The sequence below is a fragment of the Melopsittacus undulatus genome, chromosome 4 (assembly GCF_012275295.1).
Source record: "Melopsittacus undulatus isolate bMelUnd1 chromosome 4, bMelUnd1.mat.Z, whole genome shotgun sequence".
Taxonomy (NCBI): Eukaryota; Metazoa; Chordata; class Aves; order Psittaciformes; family Psittaculidae; genus Melopsittacus; species Melopsittacus undulatus.
The window spans coordinates 68,543,412-68,564,890 of NC_047530.1; the positions used below are offsets into that span (position 1 = coordinate 68,543,412).

General features: G+C 54.3%; 1 protein-coding gene and 1 pseudogene across 1 annotated transcript; both read right to left on the bottom strand.

The window, feature by feature from the left end:
* Window positions 1-7,347: 7,347 nt before the first annotated feature.
* LOC117435988 (acrosin-like) lies at window positions 7,348-10,142 on the bottom strand. The gene is made up of 5 exons (XM_034061326.1): window positions 10,063-10,142; window positions 9,619-9,819; window positions 8,834-9,099; window positions 8,267-8,415; window positions 7,348-7,722 (listed from the first exon to the last, which is right to left on the bottom strand). Exons 1-5 carry the CDS (start codon window positions 10,140-10,142, stop codon window positions 7,348-7,350), a joined length of 1,071 nt encoding a protein of 356 aa, XP_033917217.1.
* A 7,545-nt stretch (window positions 10,143-17,687) lies between these two features.
* On the bottom strand, window positions 17,688-20,214 carry LOC117435989 (acrosin-like; annotated as a pseudogene).
* Window positions 20,215-21,479: the final 1,265 nt, after the last annotated feature.

Genomic DNA, 21,479 nt, shown 5'->3' on the forward strand with positions numbered 1-21,479 from the left:
AGGATTATCAGGGGACTGGAGCACCTCCCATATGAAGACAGGCTGAGAAAGTTGAGGCTGTTCAGCCTGGAGAAGAGAAGGCTGCGTGGAGACCTCATAGCAGCCTTCCAGTATCTGAAGGGGGCCTGCAGGGATGCTGGGGATGGACTATTCATTAGGGACTGTAGTGATAGGACAAGGGGTAATGGGTTGAAACTTAAACAGCAGAGGTTTAGATTGGACATAAGGAAGAAGTTTACTGTTAGGGTGGTGAGGTACTGGAATGGGTTGCCCAGGGAGGTTGTGAATGCTCCATCCCTGGCAGTGTTCAAGGCCAGGTTGGATGAAGCCTTGGGTGATATGGTTTAGTGTGAGGTGTCCCTGCCCATGGCAGGGGGGTTGTAACTGCATGATCTTAAGGTCCCTTCCAACCCTAACTATTCTATGATTCTATGATTCTGAAGCACCAGAGCTGTGAGGCACCTGCCTGCCTGCATCCTTCTGCATACGGCCATGTGTTATGTGCTCCAGGCATGGGATAAGGAGGAGAGAGCACAGCCAGGTCTTGGTTTCTTAGGTAAGTCAGGAAGCAGGGAAAAGAAGCAAACAAGCTGTCTGGTCCTTTTTCTGTGAAATGGTGTGAAGCCAGAGCCAGCTGCTGCCTTCTTGCTTTATCTGGTCTGATGCCCATCACTGACCTTGTTCATGCTCTGTGCCCCTCAGAAGGGGCATGCACAGGTTCCTCAGGTCAGCAGCCAGAGGTGATTTGGTTGTACAGCCACAGCTGATACCTGTGTGGTGCCTCCCTGAATGGTGCTTCATAGCCAAAGCTGTGCACCACTGTCCCAGCCTGTGGGAGGAAGCTTGGCGGAGCTACTGGATAAGGGGACATAAAAGGTGTGCGGGAGGTTCTGAGGAAACCTCAAACCTGCTCTGTTTCTTGGGAGATGAACGCAAGGAGAGAGGCAGAGAGTGCCGGGAGGGAGGTTGGCAGTGTCCTCACTGCAGACAAGGAAGTGGAGCACTGTAATGCCTGGTGATAATTAGGGTAAAGTTTTGCATTAAGCTAAAGGTGCCAGGTTACTACTAGGTATGGTGTGTTCCCTGGAGCCTGGAAACCAGCGAGTCTCTGTCTCTAGTAAGCCTTTCTTGAACAGGGAGTCAGTGGGGACACTTGTGAAGTGAGGGCTCCCCTGCAGGAGCACTTTGCAGGGCAGGACTGGAGAGCTCGGGCCTGTCCTGCTGTTCACCATGCTGGGGACTGGGCTGTCAGCCCTCGGTGGAAATGGGCTGCTGTCCCTGGAATTTGTTGCCAAGGAGCTCCAGTGAAGGGAAAACCTGGTTCAGCAGTCCCACACGTGTCTTGCAGTGAGTGGAGCTGTTCGTGGCTGCTGGCTGAGGCCCTGCCCTGTGTGACATGCTGGTTTGCAGCCCTCATGCTCCCCGCCCTTAGAAACGGCCTGGCAGGAATTAATGTAAAACAGAGCAGAGCAGCTCTTCAGAATTAGCTTGGAAACCCTGGGCAGAGCCCCTGGGCAGCTGTGCTTGGTGCCGTGCATTTATGCAGAGCCTTGTAGGGTTGCTCTGGAGGCAATTCCAGAATGTGGCTTTCTTTGTTATCCCTTTTCCCTGGTGGCTGATCCATGTGCTGCTCAATGGAAGCAGAGAGGGGGGAAAATACCATCAGGACTGCAGAGGATGCAAAACACAGTGACTGTGGCGTCAGCTGTCAGTGCTGTGCCACTGCTATGCGCTGCATGGACATGCAGCCTGGAGTGGGTGCTCCTGGCTGGCGTGTGGAGCCTGAGCTCTTCACAAAAGCAATTGGAACTGGTTAGGAAAGCTGATCAGGACAGGGGGAGCAGCTGGCAAAGTGCAGGGCCTGGGAAAAGGAGTCGGAAACTTTACTGTGAGTTCATTGCTTGTTGTCCTGAAGCAAAAGTCTGCGAATAAAAAAGCAGTCTGACTGCTCTCCCCAAATGTGGCTGCCCCTTTGCCCTGCCCCGCGGATGAGCTGCTCTCCTTCCTTCCTCCTCTTTCCTTCCACCCCGCCCCACACCAGTCTCCGGGGAGGGTTTCAGTCCAGCTGCAAATCGCTTGGTTGCGCCCAAACGTCACGATCTGAAGACGAGCAAAAACGTAGGGTTGAGTAAAGCTAGCAAACGCCTAACAACACCTCCCCACACACACAGTTGCTGCAGGGAATTGCTGCCCAGGCTCAGCAGCAGCTCAAGTGAGGGCTGCCTGAAGCAGTTGTGCGCAGCAGGTACCTGCAGGCTGTCTGACACTGCTTTGACCCACGGTGGTTGAAAATACTCCCTCCCTATGGCAGTTATTCTCTCTCTGATTTGAGAGATTCAGATGCTGTGGCCATAACGGTGAACTCTGACAACTGGTTTCTGAACCTCATCTTGACCTCAGGGTAAGCAGCTCCTGACTCCACACATTCATTTCTGACTCTGTAATGCTTAAATACAGAGCAGTCCTCAGGCTGCGATGAGTCACTCACCCCTAATGACACTCTCAGACTGTTGGCAGCTGCTCCTGTCAGGCAGGAGGTTGATCTACTCCACAGGGCAGATGTTCCTCCTGCAAGTGGGATGTGCCTGTGTCCCCCCATGCTAATGGTAGTGACCCCCTTCCTGGATGAAGCTGGAAACCCTCTTGACTTTGCATTATCAGGCAAACCAAAGCAAGCACTGATCCTTGTGCTGATCCTGGCTTTGGCAGGATCCTTCCCTCTGTGTTCTGCTGGGGACATGGGGGAGGATAGAGGATCTGAGCTCTTTTTCTAGAAGTTTTGGCCAGCTCAGTTAGTTGCTGGTTGATGTTTAAGCATAGCTTAAGTAGGGGGAGCAGGTAACTTGTGGTTAAGGTTAGTGGGTAGTCTGTGATTGTTTCAAAGCCTGGTTTGGGACCCAGATGACTCACTGGTTATCAGAACCAGAAATGTAGCTCAATGATGAAATGCAGCTTGATGATGAGTCCCTCACAGTCAGGTCAGAGTCCAGAGCTGGAGGAGGCTGGGTGGAGGGTTAACAACCCTCTCCCTCAGCACAGCAAGGAAGCACTCAAATTCATGCTCTGGTCCAGTTTCCAGGAGTCTCTGGACAGATTACTTCAGCCTGGTGCTGCTTCCCCCCCAGTCTTTAGGTGCTGATACTGCCAGACCCTTTACTTTGTCTTGTCCTGCTCTTAGGCGATTCACAGGCCTTTTTCCCTATCCCTGACCCTACCCCGCCTTGTTTAGCTGCACCTGCTGCAGTTCTTACCCACACAAGCTTCCTCCCATGGTCATGACCCCCATTGGTTGTGCTCCAGCTACACCTGTGCAGGAAGAACCCTAGATACCCAGGCAGAATGGGTGGGAAGCCACAGTGGGTAAGTGCTGATTGGAGGTAGCACAGGGCTGAACCACAATCCTTCCTCCATGGGAGAAGGTAAAATCCACCCAAGCCTGGGTACGGGCCTCAGGCTGCCTGCAGACAATAGGGCAGCCCTTCTCTTGTTGCACAAGGGGGGTAAGGCTGTGAGGTGCATCTCACCTCATGAGGACCCTGTGCTCTGGCTTGGCAGTAGCAGCTCGGTGGCCAGGCTGGCAGTCTTCTTGCAAAGGGGCAGCCCTTGCTGCAGCTATGGGGACACAGTGCCCCCAGGCAGGGAGGCAGCCCACGCACACCCCAGAAATCTCAAAGGCTTAGAGCAAACCCTGTCCTCCAAAAGGACAGAGCCATCCAGCTACTCACATTCTCCTGGCATTGACCCACCTTGGGGAGGGTGCAGCAGTTCAGCAGCATGCACTGAGGGGCTGGGGATGGAATTAATTCACATTTCTAAAATGAAAATAAAACTGCTCATATGCTTTAGACCAATTTCCTATCCTGTGGCTGCCAAACTGTGAGCACGTTAGCTTTGTCCATGGGCTGCAAGGGGAAGGGAGTGTAGGTCCCTAACTGCAAGCTAAGTGCTCCATCAGCAGTGCAGGGCACTGCTCCACAGGGCTTCTAACCAGCCCTCACTGTGTTTCTGCAGGTTCCTGAGGTGACCACAAAGAAAGTCTGATCTCCCCTGCTCCAAAGCACAGAACAACCACCGTGATATAGAATCATAAAATAGTTAGGGTTTGAAAGGACCTTCAGATCATCTAGTTCCAACCCCCCTGCCATGGGCAGGGATACCTCACACTAAACCATATCACCCAAGGCTTCATCCAACCTGGCCTTGAACACTGCCAGGGATGGAGCATTCACAACCTCCCTGGGCAACCCATTCCAGTACCTCACCACCCTAACAGTAAACTTCTTCCTTATGTCCAATCTAAACCTCTGCTGTTTAAGTTTCAACCCGTTACCCCTTGTCCTATCACTACAGTCCCTAATGAAGAGTCCCTCACCAGCATCCCTGTAGGCCCCCTTCAGATACTGGAAGGCTGCTATGAGGTCTCCACGTAGCCTTCTCTTCTCCAGGCTGAACAGCCCCAGCTTTCTCAGCCTGTCTTCATATGGGAGGTGCTCCAGTCCCCTGATCATCCTCATGGCCCAACTATGGACTTGTTCTAACAGTTTCATGTCCTTTTTATGTTGAGGACACCAGAACTGCACACAATGCTCCAGGTGAGGTCTCACGAGAGCAGAGTAGAGGGGCAGGATCACCTCCTTCGACCTGCTGGTCTTGATGCAGCCCAGGATATGGTTGGCTTTCTGGGCTGTGAGTGCACACTGCTGGCTCATGTTCATTTTCTCATTGACAAACACCCCCAAGTCCTTCTCCGCAGGACTACCATGAACTTCCTTTTTGCCCAACCTGTAGCTGTGCCTGGGATTGCTCCCACCCAGCTGTAGGACCTTGCACTTGGCATGGTTAAACTTCATGAGGTTGGCATCAGCCCACCTCACAAGTGAGTCAAGGTCCCTCTGGATGGCATTCCTTCCCTCCAGCATATCAACTGAACCACACAGCTTGGTGTCATCGGCAAACTTGCTGAGGGCACACTCAATCCCACCATACATGTCAGCGACAAAGATATTAAACAAGACCGGTCCCAACACTGACACCACTCGTTACTGGTCTCCAGCTGGACATTGAACCGTTGACCACAACTCTGAGTGCGACCATCCATCCAGTTCTTTATCCACCGAGTGCTCCACCTATCAAATTGATGTCTCTCCAATTTAGAGACAAGGATGTCGTGTGGGACAGTGTCGAACGCTTTGCACAAGTCCAGGTAGATGACGTCAACTGCTCCACCCCTGTCCATCACTTTTGTAGCCCCGTCATAGAAGGCCAACAAATTGGTCAGGCAGGATTCCCCCCTAGTAAAGCCATGCTGGATGTCATGTCTTTACCATGAGCCAATTATTTTTCAGGAAAATAATTATGGCAGCAAGTTCACAAGTTAAACCCACCAAATTCATAGGTTTTTAGTGTCAGTGCTAAGACTTATTTCTACTCCACAAAGGAGCAACTAGATGATATTCCACAGAACATGCCAGTAATGCCAGAGCTTTTGCAGCTCTGACAAGAGAGCAGGAAGAGCTGTTTTACAGGTAACTGGAGAGAACTGCTTGTACTTCTTGCTTATAGTTCAGAATGTTACCTGAGAATTACAATGCAGTCTTCAGTAAGCTTTAAAATCACCTTCAGGCTACCAAGTACTCAGTGAAGTGACCAAGGACAGCCTCATCTTTGATGTGCTCGTGTATAACCAACAACTGCTTTACTTTGCTGCAGACCAAGCCAACAGTTTGTCCTGTACTTAATGCACTCATTATCCCCCTAATCTCCATCTGCTCAGCTCTCTCTAGCCAAAAAGCCATTCAGGCTAAAAACAAAAAGGCAGGAAAAGTGTACTTCTAGGAGTTTAAACCTTATTTTAAAAGTCACTGGTAATGGATCAAAAAAATAAATCAACTCAGCTAACTACGTTTTTAACACACATCTGGAGATGCATAGTCACACCAACTGGATACAGAAGGCAACTCCATCAGTTTGCTGTTTGTCTTGGATGCTCCTGTTTACTCTTGACAGTTGAGCTGCCCTGGTTTATTCTGCATTCAGAAACAAGAACCTCAGGATCCAGTTTCTGAATTGGGATTTGATGGGCTGGCACCACAATGAAGCAGCTGAGTACGACCTAAGTACTGCCTTCTAGAAGCTCTTTCATCTGCAGGCAACTTCAAAGCCTGGGAGACAGAAGTCAGTTTTATACCAAGCAGCAGATACAACCATTCTTCTCTACACAATAATGTGGCATTCCAGGACCAGAGTCCAGAGTACTGGGACCGGCTTAATGGATCCTAATGAGATCTTCATGGGATCCTAAAGGGGTCCAAATCAATATTAATGCAGTCCTAAACCAATCCTAATGGGATCTTAATAGGGTCTCAATGGATATGAATGGAATTTTAATGGGGTTGTAAGGGGGTCTTCATGTCATCCTCATGGGATATTAATGTGGTCCTAATGGGGTCCTAAAGGGGTATTAATGGGATCCTAATGTGACCTTAGTGGGATCTTAATGGTGTCCTAAAGGGATCCTAATGGGATATGATATCAGTGGGGTCTTAATGGGGTCCTGATGGGATCTTCATGGTATCTTAATGGATTCCTAATGGGATCTTAATAGGATCTTCATGGGATCTTAATGGGATGAGGGGTGAATGGGGTCCCAGTGCCAGTTACTGGGGTGAATGGGGACCCAGTGACATGGACAAGGGTGAGCCCTGGCCCCAGTCCCTGCTCCTGGCACTGGGGACACCAGTGCTGGGATTTGGGAGAGGCCCAAAGGATGCTGGGATGGGTGTTGGGAGCTGGGATGGGTGCTTGGTGCTGGGAAGGATACAGCCTTGAAGCTTGTGAGGTCCTAAGGCAAGGTCCCAAGCCTGGAAGCAGGATGCTCCAGCAGGATGCAGGGATGAAGCAGAACCATTGAAGGCTGGGTTCTCCTTCATCATTTGGGTGTGGAGAGGAGCCGTCAGCATGGATTGGAGCCGTAGGACAAGGGGTGATGGGTTCTAACAGGAACAGGGAAGTTCAGGTTGAAGATCCGGAAGAGTTAGTGTTGGGACACTGCGATGGGTTGGATTGTGAAGGATGGAAGGGGGTTGGAGAAGCCTGGTCTAATGGAAGCTGTCCCCCTTCCCTCATCATGCCATGGTTTAATGGTGGGGCAATGACTGGACTTGATGCTCCTGTAGGTCTTTTGCAACCTGGTTGATTCCATGACGCTCCCGCTTCCCACTGCTCCCTGCCCTCCATCCGTCATGCCCATCCCTCCCCATGGACCAGAAGAAGAGGTGGGCATGCAAAGCATCCTCTCTATGGGAAAATAGGGCAACTTTATTGAAGCTCAAGGCAACTTCGGACTCCTCAAGTCTTCTTGCCCACTAGAGCCTGCAGCAGCTCCTGCACCCGACTGGTGAATTCCACCAGCACCCGAACTGGAAAGGAGCAGAAGCCACTGATGCTTGAGGCCGTGGGCGCCGGCATCGTCTCCTGGCTGGGAGTATGGGAGATGGGAGTATGGGAGACGTGCTGGGGGCTCCATGTCGGGGGTGTCGCAGAGGCTCCCGCGAAGCGGAACGTCCTCAGCTGGTAAAGGATCCAGTCATGGAAGTGCTGCGTGGAGGTGTAGACCCCCGGTTGCTTGGCCGTGGCGCAGCCGCGGCCCCAGCTCGTCAGCCCCACAACCCAGAAGAAGTTGGCGCAGTTGTCCCGGCACATGAGGGGACCGCCACTGTCACCCTATGGAGGAGAAGCAGTGAGGGTGAGGATGGGGATGGGTCGCCATGGCAATGCCGGAGGGGATGGCAGCTGTCACCCTAGGGGGATGGAAGGGTTCTTCTTCATCCTTTGGGTGTGGAGAGGGACCTTCTGCATGGATTCAAGACATAGGACGAGGGGTGATGGCTTCCAAGTGGAACAGGGAAGTTTGGGTTGGAGATAAGGAGAAGCTGTTTCCTAGGAGGGTGGTGGGAGCCTGGGATGGGTTGGATGGAGGAGGATGGATGTTGCTTGGAGCAACCTGCTCTAATCGAAGGCGTCCCTGCACCTTGCTTTGAACTGGACGCTTTAAGCTCTTTCCCAGTCTAAGCCATTCCATGAATCCATGCTCATGACATGGTTTGGTGCTGGAATCTCAATGCTCTTAAAGCTCCAACCTCTATGGTCCCTGCGCAGGGATGATGGACCAGGAGCTGGATGCACTTCCGAAGCTGGGATAAAGGGGGATGAAGAGCAAGGCCCTGCAATGGGAGAGGAGAAGGGAGCCTCAGTGGCACATCCCTACCTGGCAAGTGTCGATGCCACCCTGCGGGTACCCCGCACAGAGATTGTGTCTCTTGATAGCCCCTCGGTACCATAGGCTGCTGTTGCAGAGGCTGACATTGATGAGGCGGACCTTGGCCTCCTGCAGGGATGATGGGGACGATGCCCCCGCTGTGGGGACACAAAGGGGATCAGGATGCGGGGAGAAAGGATGGATCTGGGGGTTCTGGGGGCTGAGAAGCTCAATGGGAGTCATCAACAACCCACCCACCCCTCACCCCCCACCCCCCCCCCCCCCCCATGCCCTGAGCTGCATCCCCTTTGCTCTGCATCCTCAACATAAGGAGGACATGGAGGGACCTTCAGCGAAGGGACAAGGGGTGATGGGTTCCAACTGAAGCAGGGATGCTGAGGTTGGAGAGAAGGAAGTGGCGGGACACTGGGATGGGTTGGATGGAGAAGGTTGGGATGCTCCATCCCCAGTTGGAGACACCTCCAATAGACCTGGATGAGCTTTACCCTCCCTTCCTCCCATTCCATGAATCCATGACCCGGCATTCCAAGGCCAACGGGGCCATCGGGCACTCACTTCTGGCCTCCCTCACACCCCATCCGCTGATGAAGCACTCGGAGAGCTGGGATACCCTGAGCATCACATCGGGCATGCAGGCGAGCTGCACGTGGTGCCCGCACCGCACTTGCTGGTCCAGCTCCACCAAGGCGATGTCGAAGCCGCTGGAGATGTTGGTGTAATGCTCGTGGACGATGACCTTCCGCATCCAATGCTTCTGCATCTCGGAAGTGGCCTGAGACAGGTCAGTGATTCCGACCAACACAAACCAATCCGTGGTGAAGCTGGGAGGGAATGGAAGAGCAGGGATTGAAGCCTTAGGACAAGGGGTGATGGGTTCCGACTGGGAATTGCAGATTGGAGATAAGGAAGGGATTCCCCACGAGGGTGCTGGGATACTGGGATGGCATGGATGGAGAAGGTTTGCATGCTCCATCCCTGGCAGTGATCAAGGCCAACTTGGAGCAAGCTGCTCTATGGAAGGCACCCCTGTCCTTGGCAAGGGGTTGGAAGTGGATGATCCCAAGCTCCTTTCCAACCCAACCCATTCCATGACCCATTCCATCCCATTCCATTCAAACCCATTCTATTCCATTCTATGGAGAAGAGGGGTGGGAAGGAGCCACATTCCTGCTGCTTCCCAAAGGAAAGCACTGCCCCAGCGTGCCTTGGGCTCAAGGGTTGTCAAGCTGAAAGCTGCCTTCTCCTGAGCGCACTTCCCAGTGCATCAGGATGGGGAAGGGGATGGGATGGGAGCTGCTCCTTGGCTATTCCCTATGGCTAGAACCCCTTCTCCCACTTACTTTTGCCCGACAAAGCAGTGAGCGGCCCTGAGGACCCACTGGGGGGTGCTGAGGGAACCCCCGCAGATGTGTGCAAAGCCGGTGGCCGTGGGGAACTGGATGCTGACCATCCATGGCCAGGCACCCAGGTGTGCATTCACGCCTCCAACGATGTGTGACATCCTGTAATAATCAGCCATTGGACGGGTGCCGCAGGTCCATCTGGAAGCAGAAGCCCAACACTTAATGGTTAGGGATGAAGAGCGAGCATCGTCCCGCCCCATTGGGTGCTGCAGGGACAACGGACCCTATGCAGTGCCCCATAGCTGCGCCGTGCCACTGCGTGGGGTGATGTCAAGGAAGTGGGGCTCCCTCATTCCCACCACCCCATTGGTGTGACCATGGTTGGGAGCAGCAGCACCTCCCTCTGGAATACCAGGAGCCCCGGAGCCTGGTGCCACTCACCCACAGCTGTCCCAGGAGCCATGCACCAGCCAGGCCAAGGACAGCAGGATGAGGACACGGAGCAAAGCCGCCACTTCCATCACCACTAAGGGTGACACCAAGGAGGTAACACCAAGATGCTGCTTCCAAGGAACCGCAGCCCAGGAGCTGCCACCAAGGAACCGCAGCCCAGGAGCTGCCACCAAGGAGCCACCACCAAGGAGCTGCCTCCAAGGAGCCGCAACCAAGAAGCTGCCACTAAGGAGCCGCAACCACCACTGCTCCCAAAGTGCAACTGCCCCAGGGATATGGGTGCTGGATGCAGGTCCCTTGGTGCTGGGGCTGATGTTCCATGGGGGTTTCCATGGGGGGGAAGGTTGGGGGAGTCCATGGCTTGTTCCAAGGGGGGGGGGCATGGGAATATGGGTGGTTCTGATGTGCTTGGGGTGATCTGAATCCCTATGCGGTGCCCTGGAGCTCTGTGGGATGCTCTGGAGCCCTGTGGGATGCTCTGCTTGTGGGATGCTGTTAACCCCTATGGAATGCTGGGAAACCCGATGACATGCTGTGCTTGTGGGAGACTCTGCATCCCTGTGGGATGCTCTGGAGGTCTGTGGGATGCTCTGAATCCCTATGGGATGCTCTGCTTGTGGAATGATCTGAATCCCTGTGGGGTGCTCTGCTTTGGGAACGATCTGAATCCCTATAGGATGCTCTGCTTCTGGGATGTTCTGGAGCTCCCTTGTGCCACCAGCTCCTTCCTAAGATCCATGCACCAGAGAACATCCACACTGCAGCACAGAGGTGTGGGATCATGGAGTCATGGAATTACGGAGTCATGGAATGGGTTGGGTTGAAGGCACCTCAAAGCTCATCCAGCTCCAACCCCTGCCCTGGGTAGGGACACCTTCTACAGAGCAGGATGCTCCAAGCCCCATCCACCCATGCCCACTTCCAGAAATACCCCACAAATCCCATTCCTTCTGCCCCAATCCCATTCTAATCCCTTCTTTCCTCCCGACCCCTCCCCCCGAATTCCATGGGTTTGGCACCAATTGAACTTGCACACACACACACACCCCCCCCCCCCCCCGCGAAAACTGGCTTTTAACAGCAACCTGGGCCCCATTCCACCTCTTATTGGCCCAAAGCAGAGCCTGGGAATCGGCTTTTGGGGCAGCAGCCATGTCCTTGGATCCGGGCCTGTGCAGAGGCTCGTGTTGCCAGATCCCGCTTCCAGGCTCTGGCATTTAAAGATGACACCTTCACCACTCCTTGGTCACCAAAACCCGGGGTTTTGGGTGCTTTTCAGGGGCAGAACGTGGCAGTTTTAGGATCCATTGGGAATAAATTCTCACCAGGGACCTCGCACCATGGGGATGCTGCTTCTGCTCCCTGCATCCCTCACCCTTGTGGTCCCTTGGGCACCTTCCTGGTACTTTTGGAGGGCTCCCATGTGCCTGTTTGAGCCTTTGCGTGCTCCCCATCTGCTTCCATTGCCCTTTGGGGTGCCCCCTCCATCTTTGGGTGCTCCCCATCATGCCCGTGTGTAAATCCAACCTGGATGATGTTAAGAAATTGAAGACAATGCTTTATTGATTCGTGCATTTGGGTTCTCCCCTGTCACGGCCCCTTTCTGTTTTGCTCGCGTGTTTCTTACCATTTGGTGTGTCCCCTCTGTCCCTGCTTGACCTGTGTAATGAACATAACCCCCCCCTACTCCAGGCAGCATTATCGCAGTAAGATTAGTCTGGTTTGAAGTCACTTGAACCTTTGTAACATGCAGCACACCAGGGAATCCTACGCACCATGTAACAGGCCAAGAATGGGGGATTTAACCAATGTGCCCACTGTACTCGTCCAATACCCATGGTCACACATAATACAACAGATACTGCACAGATTTTGGTCATTGTCTCTTTATGTTGTTGAGTTCTGGGGCTTTATACGTTTCGCTGGCAGCCCCTACGGTCCTGTTGATAGCTGTACACAGCCGTATCCTTGACCCCATGTCAGCAATGGCACTGGTCCTTTCATGGAATCATAGAATAGTTAGGGTTGGAAAGGACATTAAGACCATCTAGTTCCAATTCCCCTGCCATGGGCAGGGACATCTCCCACTAAACCATGCAACCCAAGGCCTCATCCAGCCTGGCCTTGAACACTGCCAGGGATGGAGCATTCACAACCTCCCTGGGCAACCCATTCCAGTGCCTCAGCACCCTCACACTAAAGAACTTCTTCCTTACATCCAGTCTAAACTTCCCCTGTTTCAGTTTGAACCCATTACCCCTTGTCCTGTCACTACAGTCCCTCATGAAGAGTCCCTCGCCAGCATCTCTATAGGCCCCCTTCCGACACTGGAAGCTGCTCTGAGGTGCTCAGCAACTTCACTGGCCAGCTCCTTCACAGGACCCGTGCATGGATTTCCACAGGTCCCACAGATTTGTGCACGTTCAGGATCTTAAGGTGGTCTCGAACCAGATCCGCACCTGCAGCGGGCCCAAGGTCTTCATTCTCACAGTGCCTGCGTCCGCCTTCCAAGGCTGAATTAACCGGGAGGCTCATTAGTGCCAGGGCTGTCAGCTGAGGAGGGCACCATGAAGGCCTGGGGTGGCTGCAGCCACGGCACCAGCTGGCACTGGGGGCAGAGCCCAGGCCCCTCAGCCCCCCGCGGGCCTTCCTCTGCTCTCTGTCCGCTTGCACCACCGGCTCTGCCGCCTCAGGGCCCATCCCGGCACGGAGGCCGCGGTAGGGATGGGCACGGAGCAAAGGGGGGCAAGATGGCGGCCGGCCAGGGCTGGCGGGACGACAACTGCCATGGGGCACCTCGCGTGCTCCGTGGCGCTCGCAGCCAATGGGGAGGGGAGGAGTGGCAAGGCGACCAATCAGGAGGTCCTGAGCATCCGTTTGAATCCGGAGTGGGGGCCGGATTGGAGAGTGGAGGTGGGAGGTTTGAAGCTTCGACCCCCCCATCATATTAATGCCCCCCCCCAGGGTAATGGATGTCGGTTGTCCCCCCCATTAAGCTTTACTATGGTGGGGGGGAGGAGACCTGCAGCTGCCCTGTGGTGCTCCAATGAGAGAGGCCCCACCCCAGTCCCCCGGTGCCAACCTGAGCCTCTCACTGGCACCATCCCCCCATTGCACAGACTACCTCGGGGGGGGGGGGGACGACGACAGCACAACCCCTCCCCGGTCACTGTGTCTCTGCTGGGGGGGCTATTTTGGGAGGGGGGGGAGCTGTTTCTTTTCCCCCCTCCCCCAGGGTTTATTTTTGTACCTGCCACTAAAGATGATTTTACCATAAAGAGGAGAATTTGGGGGGGAGGCACGGATAGGGGGGGTGGGTTTGCACCCACATTGCGCACTCACGCTCCCCCCATTGCCTTCGAGAGGCGTGAAGGCCTGGTTCAGGAACAGCGCGACGGCCCCCCCTTGGGCCGCTTGGTCCAAATGCTCACAGACACCAATGTGGTGGACGGCAAATGGCGTTTATTGAGAGAGAACACGACGTTATATAGCCTAGGTTTCCGATGTCATTTCTGTCTGCTTGCATTGTAAAACTGCTATCATCACCTAAACGCTATTGGCTACCTGGAGAGGGGTCTTATCTTTCCGTACAGCACGATATCTTCCGCCCGCAAGGCCCTATCTGCCTACATTTCCCCCCTCCCTATACTTAATTAAATTGACTAAAATGTAACAATCTTTATATATCATAAAAATATACAAAATGCATTCTACTGCTGTTCTCTGCTCTACAACAGACTTAGGATATATATCAGAAACTTGGATAGAAAACATAAGGCACACTAAGCAAGAGGTAACAGGAGGATAACTGGGAATAACGGGGTATAACTGAGGATAAGTAAAGGAAATTTTGGACAAGAACATTTTTAAAGCAGTTGCTGGCATTCTACTAACATGATGTTAACTCTCTCTAAGCCGGCTCTTTACAAACGACATAAGCTTATTCAGTATACAAAGGCACTGCGTTGGCTGTCGTTTGGATCTAATCGGTGCAGAACTCTCAGGTGCGGGCTGGATGCTTGTTGGTTTATCGTCCTCTCTTGTCACCGGGGTATACGGGTTACAGGGACGTCCGATAATCCAGTCCTGTGGATAGAAACTCATGGCAGGGTTAAGCCCTTTATCTGTAATTGCCTTAACAATCACTTGTATGTCCTTGGGGCTTATGGGCGAATAGTGCCTCTGTCCCCCAGCTGCCACCCGGACCGGGAACGTTAATGCGGCTGGTGAGGTCCGGTTGGCGCACGCGATTTGTATTTTCTTCCAATCTGTCAGAGGGATTTCTTCCCCTCCTGGTCCCTCTGTACTTTGGGTGGGAATCCTTTGGCTCTTGATTTTGTTTATCTCTGTTTCCTCCTCCTCTAAACTTGAACCTGTTCCGGACCGCTCGTCCCACCCCGAGTCTGGTTCACAGCCGGAACTCGACTGGACTGGCAGCTACTGCCGCTTTGCGGTGCCTTTTGTTGGGCTCCGGCCCCGCCCGCTTTGTGAGATTCCCTCTCTCTGGGTTCGCCCCTCCCTCTGCTCGGGGTCCAACCCCGCCCGCTTCTCTGGTGGGCGGAGCCGTTCCTCCCCTTTGGGCTCGCCCCTCCCTCTGCTCGGGGGGTGTGTGCCCATCATGGGCACTGTTCCCGATGACCGCTTAGATCGGCTGTCCGCCCTGCACCCGCACCCTCTACCCCTTCTTGTGCTCCCTCTCTCTTCCCGCCAGGAGCATTCTCGCCCCGCCCTTCGCCTTTGTGCTCGGCGCCATCTTGGGGCGCACAGGGCAGCGGTCTGGCCCTGACCTCCGCGGGCTCTGCTCTCTCCGCGGCCCCTCTGGCTTCCTCGGGCAGCGCTCCCCAGAGGGATCCAGCCTGTTCCTGTCCCTCCGTGAGCTGTCAGTGCCCGAGGATGGAGGGGTCATATCACCCTCTTGGTGATCTTCCGGGCTAATGGAGTCGGCACAGTCTGGGGGGGGCAAAGTCTGTGTGGCTGCCCTGATCCTAATTTCGGGGTGGCCATCAAACACTCCCTTGCCGCCTTCCAGGTTTTCTGCTCTTGCAGGGCTTTCCGCAGAGCCTGGACGACTCTCCCCCATGACTTAAGATGTTTCCAACTACCCGAGGACATTGTCTCCTCAGCTAATGCATGAGTACATTTATCTCATGATTCTGGGTGGAGAATATCCACCGGTTGGGCAATAGCCCCAATTTTCACAAGTCTCTCAATGAGAGTAAAATCTCTAGGTTTACAATCAATATCCCACTGCTTATGTAATTCTGATACGACCTTCACAAGAGCTTCCATCCTCCTTGCGGATCCGGGTGATGCGCAGATAGACTCCACAACTAGTTAAAGTTGTAAAGTAGGTATGCTTTTATTCAGCGCTGAGGTGCATGGGGATAGCTCCTGCAAAGCATGCACGCCTCAGGGTTGTTCTCCCTTTACATTTATTCTCTTAAGGTACACATAGACATGAAGTTGCTCAATCTGCCTATACATATGTATTATTTATCCCCGCTTCGTATTATAATGAGCCGGAAGGTCCTTTGCACCTGCGCAGTGCCCCTTCTGGTCATGGGCAGGGGTCTCAGGATGAAGTAAATGAGTCTTCCTTCTGTGGGCAGGGGTCTTCAAGATGAAGTAAATGAGTCTTCCTCTTCTTAAACTTTACACCTTTTAACCTTCAGACATGGCCTTAGGGTCTGGTAGGTGCCCAGTCTGCTTCTCCCCCACTTCTCAGTAGGACCAAACACCTGTGGTTTTGTCATGGTCTTATGGCTTGGTCGTCCAGTCTGCCTCTCCCCGGCTTATTAGCAGCACCAATCATCTGCTTTTGTCAGTAGAACTAGCATCTGCTTCTCCCCCTCCAGCAGTAATCAATGCCTTGGCAAGATGGCAATGGCAGGTACTTAGGACAGACAATACTTTTGTTTAAGCAAAGGAATTCCTTTAACCCCCTTGTACAATTTCTCTGTATTACCCCCCTGTGCATTGGTTACCCATGTATCACAGGAGCGTCCTCCCTCTGCCGGGCTGGTCCAGCCGCTCCGGCCACCGTTCACCCGTCCAGGCGATTCCCGACCCCCTGGGTTCTTGACTATCAGGCTTCCCGGGTTCACTTGGGTTCCCTGCTATTGGGCCTCCCAAGTGTCTGCCGGGTACCTGCCTTCCAGCTTCCCAGGTTTCGGCACCACTTGTTGCCTTCGAGAGGCGTGACGACCTGGTTCAGGAACAGCGCGACGGCCCCCCCTTGGGCTGCTCGGTCCAAATGCTCACAGACACCAATGTGGTGGACGGGAAATGGCGTTTATTGAGAGAGAACACGGTGTTATATAGCCTAGGTTTACGATATCATTTCCGTCTGCTTGCATTGTAAAACTGCTATCATCACCTAAACGCTATTGGCTACCTGGAGAGTGGTCTTCTCTTTCCATACAGCACGGTATCTTCTACCCGCCAGGCCCTATCTGCCTACACCCCCATTGCATGCTGTGTGGGGGAGGGGGCGCACCCGACACCCAGTGGAAGAGACCCCATGGGATACCACCCCCCGAATATTGGGACCGGCTTAATGGATCCTAATGAGATCTTCATGGGATCCTAAAGGGGTCCAAATCAATATTAATGCAGTCCTAAACCAATCCTAATGGGATCTTAATAGGGTCTCAATGGATATGAATGGAATTTTAATGGGGTCGTAAGGGGGTCTTCATGTCATCCTCATGGGATATTAATGTGGTCCTAATGGGGTCCTAATGTGACCTTAGTGGGAACTTAATGGTGTCCTAAAGGGATCCTAATGGGATATGATATCAGTGGGGTCTTAATGGGGTCCTGATGGGATCTTCATGGTATCTTAATGGATTCCTAATGGGATCTTAATAGGATCTTCATGGGATCTTAATGGGATGAGGGGTGAATGGGGTCCCAGTGCCAGTTACTGGGGTGAATGGGGACCCAGTGACATGGACAAGGGTGAGCCCTGGCCCCAGTCCCTGCTCCTGGCACTGGGGACACCAGTGCTGGGATTTGGGAGAGGCCCAAAGGATGCTGGGATGGGTGTTGGGAGCTGGGATGGGTGCTTGGTGCTGGGAAGGATACAGCCTTGAAGCTTGTGAGGTCCTAAGGCAAGGTCCCAAGCCTGGAAGCAGGATGCTCCAGCAGGATGCAGGGATGAAGCAGAACCATTGAAGGCTGGGTTCTCCTTCATCATTTGGGTGTGGAGAGGAGCTGTCAGCATGGATTGGAGTCGTAGGACAAGGGGTGATGGGTTCTAACAGGAACAGGGAAGTTCAGGTTGAAGATCAGGAAGAGTTAGTGTTGTGACACTGCGATGGGTTGGATAGAGAAGGATGGATGGGGCTTGGAGAAGCCTGGTCTAATGGAAGCTGTCCCCCTTCCCTCATCATGCCATGGTTTAATGGTGGGGCAATGACTGGACTTGATGTTCCTGAAGGTCTTTTGCAACCTGGTTGATTCCATGACGCTCCCGCTTCCCACTGCTCCCTGCCCTCCATCCCTCATGCCCATCCCTCCCCATGGACCAGAAGAAGAGGTGGGCATGCAAAGCATCCTCTCTATGGGAAAATAGGACAACTGTATTGAAGCTCAAGGCAACTTCGGACTCCTCAAGTCTTCTTGCCCACTAGAGCCTGCAGCAGCTCCTGCACCCGACTGCTGAATTCCACCAGCACCCAAACTGGAAAGGAGCAGAAGCCACTGATGCTTGAGGCCGTGGGCGCCGGCATCGTCTCCTGGCTGGGAGTATGGGAGATGGGAGTATGGGAGACGTGCTGGGGGCTCCATGTCGGGGGTGTCGCAGAGGCTCCCGCGGAGCGGAACATTCTCAGCTGGTAAAGGATCCAGTCATGGAAGTGCTGCGTGGAGGTGTAGACCCCCGGTTGCTTGGCCCTGGCGCAGCCGCGGCCCCAGCTCATCAGCCCCACAACCCAGAAGAAGTTGGCGCAGTTGTCCCGGCACATGAGGGGACCGCCACTGTCACCCTATGGAGGAGAAGCAGTGAGGGTGAGGATGGGGGTGGGTCACCATGGCAATGCCGGAGGGGATGGCAGCTGTCACCCTAGGGGGATGGAAGGGTTCTTCTTCATCCTTTGGGTGTGGAGAGGGACCTTCTGCATGGATTCAAGACATAGGACGAGGGGTGATGGCTGCCAAGTGGAACAGGGAAGTTTGGGTTGGAGATAAGGAGAAGCTGTTTCCTAGGAGGGTGGTGGGAGCCTGGGATGGGTTGGATGGAGAAGGATGGATGTTGCTTGGAGCAACCTGCTCTAATCGAAGGCGTCCCTGCACCTTGCTTTGAACTGAATGCTTTAAGCTCCTTCCCAATCTAAGCCATTCCATGAATCCATGCTCATGACATGGTTTGGTGCTGGAATCTCAATGCTTTTAAAGCTCCAACCTCTATGGTCCCTGCGCAGGGATGATGGACCAGGAGCTGGATGCGCTTCCGAAGCTGGGAAAAGGGGGGATGAAGAGCAAGGCCCTGCAATGGGAGAGGAGAAGGGAGCCTCAGTGGCACATCCCTACCTGGCAAGTGTCGATGCCACCCTGCGGGTACCCCGCACAGAGATTGTGTCTCTTGATAGCCCCTCAGTACCATAGGCTGCTGTTGCAGAGGCTGACATTGATGAGGCGGACCTTGGCCTCCTGCAGGGCTGATGGGGACGATGCCCCCGCTGTGGGGACACAAAGGGGGTCAGGATGCGGGGAGAAAGGATGGATCTGGGGGTTCTGGGGGCCGAGAAGCTCAATGGGAGTCATCAACAACCCACCCACCCCCCACTCCCCCACCCCCCCATGCCCTGGGCTGCATCCCCTTTGCTCTGCATCCTCAACATAAGGAGGACATGGAGGGACCTTCAGCGAAGGGACAAGGGGTGATGGGTTCCAACTGAAGCAGGGATGCTGAGGTTGGAGAGAAGGAAGTGGCGGGACACTGGGATGGGTTGGATGGAGAAGGTTGGGATGCTCCATCCCCAGTTGGAGACACCTCCAATAGACCTGGATGAGCTTTACCCTCCCTTCCATCCCATTCCATGAATCCATGACCCGGCATTTCAAGGCCAACGGGGCCATCGGGCACTCAGTTTTGGCCTCCCTCACGCCCCATCCGCTGATGAAGCACTCGGAGAGCTGGGATACCCTGAGCATCACATCGGGCATGCAGGCGAGCTGCACGTGGTGCCCGCACTGCACTGGCTGGTCCACCTCCACCAAGGCGATGTCGAATCCGCCGGAGATGATGGTGTAATGCTCGTGGACGATGACCATCCGCATCCAATGCTTCTGCATCTCGGAAGTGGCCTGAGACAGGTCAGTGATTCCGACCAACACAAACCAATCCGTGGTGAAGCTGGGAGGGAATGGAAGAGCAGGAATTGAAGCCGTAGGACAAGGGGTGATGGGTTCCGACTGGGAATTGCAGATTGGAGATAAGGAAGGGATTCCCCACGAGGGTGCTGGGACACTGGGATGGCATGGATGGAGAAGGTTTGCATGCTCCATCCCTGGCAGTGCTCAAGGCCAACTTGGAGCAAGCTGCTCTATGGAAGGCACCCCTGTCCTTGGCAAGGGGTTGGAAGTGGATGATCCCAAGCTCCTTTCCAACCCAACCCATTCCATGACCCATTCCATCCCATTCCATTCAAACCCATTCTATTCCATTCTATGGAGAAGAGGGGTGGGAAGGAGCCACATTCCTGCTGCTTCCCAAAGGAAAGCACTGTCCCAGCGTGCCTTGGGCTCAAGGGTTGTCAAGCTGAAAGCTGCCTTCTCCTGAGCGCACTTCCCAGTGCATCAGGATGGGGAAGGGGATGGGATGGGAGCTGCTCCTTGGCTATTCCCTATGGCTAGAACCCCTTCTCCCACTTACTTTTGCCCGACAAAGCAGTGAGCGGCCCTGAGGACCCACTGGGGGGTGCTGAGGGAACCCCCGCAGATGTGTGCAAAGCCGGTGGCCGTGGGGAACTGGATGCTGACCATCCATGGCCAGGCACCCAGGTGTGCATTCACGCCTCCGACGATGTGTGACATCCTGTAATAATCAGCCATTGGACGGGTGCCGCAGGTCCATCTGGAAGCAGAAGCCCAACACTTAATGGTTAGGGATGAAGAGCGAGCATCATCCCGCCCCATTGGGTGCTGCAGGGACAACGGACCCTATGCAGTGCCCCATAGCTGCGCCGTGCCACTGCGTGGTGTGATGTCAAGGAAGTGGGGCTCCCCCATTCCCACCAGCCCATTGGTGTGACCATGGTTGGGTTAGGGTTGTGACCATGAAGGGTGACACCAAGGAGGTAACACCAAGATGCTGCTTTCAAGGAACCGCAGCCCAGGAGCTGCCACCAAGGAGCCGCCACCAAGGAGCCACCACCAAGGAGCCACCACCAAGGAGCCACCACCAAGGAGCTGCCTCCAAGGAGCCGCAACCAAGAAGCTGCCACTAAGGAGCCGCAACCACCACTGCTCCCAAAGTGCAACTGCCCCAGGGATATGGGTGCTGGATGCAGGTCCCTTGGTGCTGGGGCTGATGTTCCATGGGGGTTTCCATGGGGGGGAAGGTTGGGGGTGTCCATGGCTTGTTCCATGGGGGGGGGGGGCATGGGAATATGGGTGGTTCTGATGTGCTTGGGGTGATCTGAATCCCTATGCGGTGCCCTGGAGCTCTGTGGGATGCTCTGGAGCCCTGTGGGATGCTCTGCTTGTGGGATGCTGTTAACCCCTATGGAATGCTGTGAAACCCGATGACATGCTGTGCTTGTGGGAGACTCTGCATCCCTGTGGGATGCTCTGGAGGTCTGTGGGATGCTCTGAATCCCTATGGGATGCTCTGCTTGTGGGATGATCTGAATCCCTGTGGGGTGCTCTGCTTCGGGAACGATCTGAATCCCTATAGGATGCTCTGCTTCTGGGATGTTCTGGAGCTCCCTTGTGCCACCAGCTCCTTCCTAAGATCCATGCACCAGAGAACATCCACACTGCAGCACAGAGGTGTGGGATCATGGAGTCATGGAATTATGGAGTCATGGAATTATGGAGTCATGGAATGGGTTGGGTTGAAGGCACCTCAAAGCTCATCCAGCTCCAACCCCTGCCCTGGGTAGGGCCACCTTCCACAGAGCAGGATGCTCCGAGCCCCATCCACCCATGCCCACTTCCAGAAACACCCCACAAATCCCATTCCTTCTGCCCCAATCCCATTCCAATCCCTTCTTTCCTCCCGACCCCTCCCCCCCGAATTCCATGGGTTTGGCACCCTCCCCCCCCTGCGAAAACTGGCTTTTAACAGCAACCTGGGCCCCATTCCACCTCTTATTGGCCCAAAGCAGAGCCTGGGAATCGGCTTTTGGGGCAGCAGCCATGTCCTTGGATCCGGGCCTGTGCAGAGGCTCGTGTTGCCA

Excerpts from the sequence above, each read along its gene's own strand:
- LOC117435988 (XM_034061326.1), bottom strand. The coding sequence starts at position 10,142 with ATGGAAGTGGCGGCTTTGCTCCGTGTCCTCATCCTGCTGTCCTTGGCC. Across the intron at positions 9,820-10,062 it reads GGCTCCTGGGACAGCTGTGG|ATGGACCTGCGGCACCCGTC; the intron begins GTGAGTGGCACC and ends TTCTGCTTCCAG. Across the intron at positions 9,100-9,618 it reads CACTGCTTTGTCGGGCAAAA|CTTCACCACGGATTGGTTTG; the intron begins GTAAGTGGGAGA and ends ATTCCCTCCCAG.